The sequence below is a fragment of the Dioscorea cayenensis genome, chromosome 12 (genome assembly GCF_009730915.1).
Source record: "Dioscorea cayenensis subsp. rotundata cultivar TDr96_F1 chromosome 12, TDr96_F1_v2_PseudoChromosome.rev07_lg8_w22 25.fasta, whole genome shotgun sequence".
NCBI lineage: Eukaryota > Viridiplantae > Streptophyta > Magnoliopsida > Dioscoreales > Dioscoreaceae > Dioscorea > Dioscorea cayenensis.
The window spans coordinates 2,207,426-2,213,091 of record NC_052482.1 but is presented as its reverse complement, the minus strand read 5'-3'; the positions used below and the strand labels follow the sequence as shown (position 1 = coordinate 2,213,091).

The following is a 5,666-nucleotide window of genomic DNA, read 5'->3' as shown; positions in this document are numbered from 1 at the left end:
CTATTGTAATGTTCTAGGTACGAAAATATCTTTTGCGGCTATGAAATTGTAGTTATAGATACAATTGTTGTAGTGTATGTAGTTAGTTTTATAATCTTAATATATGATCAAAATAGTTTTATAATTAGGAAATGAAAGAGCTGACCAACATGACATCGAGGAAAACCAACCGTTAATAGTCAACCAAAATTCTTCCCATATAAAACACAATTGCAATTACCTAATACCATTTGACCTTCAAAACTAGGCAACAAATATGTAAAAAAAAAAATGGAGAAAATCAAAAGTTACAATATTTTTCATAAAAATTATCTAAATTGAAGAAAACTTATTAAAAGTCCAAGTTACCATAAGAAAACAAAATAATATAGTCCCGCACTGTACCAAAATAAATAAACAAATATCGTAAAATAATATAGTATTTAGAAAAGACAAATTTAGTCCTCTTATATCTTAAAAAAAAAAATAGATAAATGTTCACCGATCACCATTCATAAATGATCTCCATATATGCATCAAAGCAAAATTTTGCTTTAAAATATAAATATAATAAATTAATTGATTAAAGCCATACACAAACTTAACTAATATATATATATATATATATATATATTTTATCAAAAACAACAAATGCCTCTCCACAAGGCCCTATCTTACAACTTGATGAAAAATATGGTTCTTCCCGCATTAAACTACAGTAATTTTATAAGTATTCGCATATTATTCACAAATTTGACCACGCCATTGGCATGGCTTACCACTAGATTAATACTTTATTGATTCTTTTTTGTTTTTACTTGTACCTAGAGGTCTTATTTGGTTTTTTTTTGAAATTTACCTATTATATTTAATATATTTTTAAATTTTTAATAAATTATATTTAACTACACATTTTTCAAAATATATTTTTTATAAGTATAATTTTAGAAAACTAATACAATTTTTATAAACTTTAAATTACAAATTAATTTTAACTAATTTTTAAAAAATCATGTGATTTAGTTAAAAATGTATAAAAAGTGCGGAAGTACATATTTTCAAAGTCAAATAATAAAAATCTAAAATACATAAAGTTGGCTGGAAACAGTATAAAAGGATGGACTGAACAAACAAGAACAGTGATCATCTTCTCCGCGCGCTCTAAACACAATCATTCCCATTTCCCAACCCACCACCGTTGATGGGTTGCTGCTTTTCCACCGCCGCCCACCAACCGAAGAACCACGACTCCGACAACGACGAGCACAACCAAGACACCAATGTCAACCCAGCCGAGGACACCAATGTCAACCCCGCCGAGGACACCAATGTCATCCCCACCGAGGACACCAACGTCAACCCCGCCGAGGACACCAATGTCATCCCCACCGAGGTGATGGCCCTCTCAGAATACGGATGGAACTACGTCACGGAACAACATCAAGAGGGAACAACGCCATTCCGCCAGTACACTCTTCAGGAGTTAATGGCGGCGACGGATGGATTTTCCGAGCAGAAATTTCTCTCAAAAGGCGACGGTGAAATCCCAAACAACACTTACAGCGGCCTCCTTCCTGGGGGCCGGCAAATCGCGGTCAAGAATTTCTCATTGTTGGCCTGGCCTGATGAAGAGCAGTTCAAGGTTCGTTCTTGTTTAATTAGTTCAATTGTTTCTTGTTGATCTTGTTGTGATTGTTGGTGAGATGAATGTTTGGAATGGGGGTGTTTTGTAGGTGATGGCGATTAGAGGGGGAAGGTTGAGACACCGGAGGCTTGTGAACTTGATTGGGTACTGCTGCGATGATGATGAGCGGCTTCTTGTGGCGGAGTTCATGCCCAATGATTCACTCGCCACGTATCTTTCCAACCGTATGTTTTGTTCTCTTCTCTCCTGCGTTAACGAGCTAGCTTCTTAATTGTTCTTGATTTCGTTCTGTGTTGATTCTTTGTTATTGCTTAATGTGATTCTTTGTTCTGTGTTGATTCTTTGCTATTGCTTAATGTAATTCTTGGTTCTGTGTTGATTCTTTGCTATTTCTTATTGTGATTTGAATCTATTGAATGGAGTCTAGGATTCTTTTTGAGTAGATTCTTGGTTATTTCTTGATGTCATGTGATTGAATGGAGTTTAATTAGGATTCGTTTTTGAGTTACTGTTTGGTGCTCTGCACTTGAATCGATATGCAAAGTAGTTGTATGGAGCTAGCTGCACCAATTTGGCTGTTTTTTCTTAATTAGTTTTTGTTAATGCTAGCAAAAATTCATGAGCTTTAATTTTTGGAGCAATTAGTAATCTCATTCATTAGTTATATATTTAAGACTAGTAATCAAACCAGATTTTATATGGAGCGATTAAAGACTAAAATAAATTAGTGTTTGTATGTGATCTCATTCATTAATTATATATTTAAGACTAGTAATCAAACCAGAGTTTATATGGAGCGATTAGAGACTAAAATAAATTAGTGTTTATATGTGTTGATAATAATAATTTGAGCTTTAAACCCAAAATTTTCTCCATCTTGAAAAAGAACGTGTCACCTCTATAGTATTCACAACAGCATCAATTCAACAAACATATGGATGAGAAGGCTTAATTTGTTAGCACCCTTCCTTTTTGGAAGAACAGTAGTGGGGTTTGATTGTTTTTGTTTCCAAGTTTGCACTGCATGATAAAGTTAAGGTAAAAAAATTATGTCTTTCCAAGGGCATCTCTTTGAGTGTCCAAAATGGCATCAGAAAACAGAATGGGATAGCTGTCCAAGAAGCTTGGTGCTTTTTCTGGATACATGGGTCATGACTTATGAGAATAGCTCCTGTAATTTTCTTCATTGGAAAGGACTTTCAAGTGAAGATAAGTACATCTGGTTTACATAGAGATTAGAGAATTAATGGCATTGCGGGCCCCCCTTCACTTTTTCTACTGCTTTAAAGGTTTTGGTGTGATAATAGTACACTGGGAAAATCTCTTTATACTCAGATTATACCCTGCTTTCATTAAGTAACATTCTAAAATAAGATTTTTCTGCAACTATCGTTTGCAACTTTTTGAAAGAAGATGGTCCTTGTGTCTCCTTAAGCCAATGAAATTAATTAATCTTGACCTTTGGTGCACATAATTTCCTTTTTGGTGATGGTGCTACCCAGTTTAGCCCTATATTTGTCATGTTCTTGGTTTTAGCCACAAGCCTTCATCATAGACTTTTGAATAATATCCAAATTAGAAATCTTTTTATGATAAAGAAAATTTGAAAATCAAGAATCCCTGTTTTTCTCTCCTCATAAATCATCTCTCTAATGTATTTTTGTTCTTCCATACATCTTCCCACTAAATCCTTCTCTATTGTACATTTAGCTCAAAGTTAAGTTGCTCCGAGCTCTTCATTGTTTGTCATCCCTCAGCATGACCAATGTTTTAATAGAATATTTTCAACAAGCTTCCAGCTTGGTTGGGAAATCAAACTCAAGGAGCAGCATGTGAGAAAAGATGCCATGTATTTCTGAAAAATGAGTGTCAATTACTTTCACTCTATCTCTTTTAAACCTTGTAAGGACATGTAGCTCATCATATCCTGCTTACAATTAGACTTGCTATGGTGTGTTGATGATGTTGATGGTATATCTTTTTGCTTGTTGTGCCATCAATTTCATTTGAGTTTTCATAGATTTACATGTGCTTTTTTATATTGATCGATTTTATTTCTTGAGAATGATAACAAGTTCCATAAGCATCTAAGCATCTTGTACAAATTTTGCATGTATCTTCATTCCATCATGTTTTAAGATGTTATATAATTTCTAATTGTTTCTGCAGCTAAAAAAAGAACCATGGAGTGGTCTATGCGCTTAAGAGTCGCACGTTATATAGCAGAAGCCTTGGAATATTGCATCAATGAAGCACAAACTTTGTATTTTGATCTAAATCCAAATAAAGTCCTCTTTGATGAGGTCATATTAGTTAAATTTTTAAAAGAAATAGATCTTTCAGATAATACTTATGAAACTGATTAATAAAGCTAGCAACCTTAAATGCTTTTGTTCTTTTGTTCTTTTGCAGGCTGACAATCCTTGTCTTTCTTGTTTCGGTCTAGCGAAAAATCACATGAGACGTAGATGTTACCGCACTAACATTTCTTACACACCTCCAGAGTGCATAACGAGGATTGACAGATCATTGCCTGAAATTCATGTAGTGGGTATTGACCTATCATTGCTTGAAGTTCATTTGTTGTAGTTGGCAGACATATTTGACCTTGTCTACATGCGCTCCGATTCTCTTTTAGTAAAGAAAATATTATTAAGTAGTTGGTTTTATATTTTAATTAAAGGTCTTAGCCAAATAATTGTGTGAACCATTCCTACAAACAAAGAAATTTTCTTCTTTTTTTGTAGGAATGATCATTCCTGAAAGCATGATATACAGCTTTGGCATTATGCTACGAGATCTACTTAGCGGAAAGCAAATTCTGGGAATCGAGGTGATTGGGCTTTTATACATGCCATATGTCTCATATATTAATTATTTTCTGCTTCTTTTCTTCATCTGATTCTCTTTTAGACAGATTTTTCTTCAATTTTAATTAAGCATAGGATCGAATGAATCAGCAGATAGTGCAATTCACTTCTCTAGTAGCCAAAAGCATTAAAACTATGCACACCCAAATTTTCTTTTCTATTTCTTGACTTGTATTCAAAATAATGTGTGATCTATTTGTTATAATCATGTTTCCTGTTTCATGTTTCCAGGCAGTAAGGCTGATATTGGGTAAAAAAATCCCTATCATTCTAGATTCTCGTTTGAATGGTGAATATTCTATTGAAGAGGAAACTGCTTTGGTGAAACTTGCTCATCAATGTTTGGAACAGAGTCCTACTAGCCGACCCACTATAACAGATGTTATCGCAACATTTGCACAAATTCAAAGCAATAATGCAGTGAGCAACTCCTGATTTCATTTTTGATATCTTCATGTCTATATATGTTACCAGTGTGGTTTTTCTTTTTAATAATGCATTTCTGGTGAAGCATATTGTAAGCTTGCAGTTTCTAAATAACTTCAGTGAGGGCCCTATGTGCTAGTGCTGTGATATTTGTTCTATCATCTCATGGAAATTAAGCCAATCTCATAGCCTTCCCAATTTTGTCCTGAAATTAGTGACATTTGATGCTTTTTTTCACATTCGATGCAGGGACCATCTAATTCAATGCCAGGGATTGACGAGCAAGATACATAAAACCTCACTTTTTCTGAGCATTCCAAAGCAAGATACCAGACAAGCTGTACAAACATCACATTTTCACATTTGCCAAAAGCCAAAAATTGAAATGAACTTTTGCATCAGAAACACCTATTCCTTACTACATTGATTTGTTGGTGTATATAGAGAAGTGTGAATATTCCCCTATATTGATACACAAAGGAATGTCAACGTCTTCTTATGGATGTTGACTTTGAGAAAATTGCTAGAAGAAAACTGTTTCACCGGAGCTGATATGCAAAACTTGATGAATGTATTTCATGTCTTCTCTTGTAGCAATGTTTTCTGTCACTAATAAGAAAATTATCATTAAATACATTTTTCATTCAATTAAATATGCAAAAATATATAATTATTACAGAAAAAATATTTTGTGACATGAATAATTGTTAAAATATGTCACAAATAAAACAGCTTGAAACTGATAC

The 5,666-nt window shown here is 33.7% G+C and overlaps 1 protein-coding gene across 1 annotated transcript; it reads left to right on the top strand.

Annotated features, from left to right (window-relative positions):
- Window positions 1-1,180: 1,180 nt before the first annotated feature.
- LOC120274131 (serine/threonine-protein kinase BSK1-like) lies at window positions 1,181-5,377 on the top strand. The gene is made up of 7 exons (XM_039280890.1): window positions 1,181-1,621; window positions 1,713-1,848; window positions 3,794-3,927; window positions 4,037-4,175; window positions 4,372-4,457; window positions 4,726-4,914; window positions 5,170-5,377. Exons 1-7 carry the CDS (start codon window positions 1,181-1,183, stop codon window positions 5,212-5,214), a joined length of 1,170 nt encoding a protein of 389 aa, XP_039136824.1. The 3' UTR covers window positions 5,215-5,377.
- Window positions 5,378-5,666: the final 289 nt, after the last annotated feature.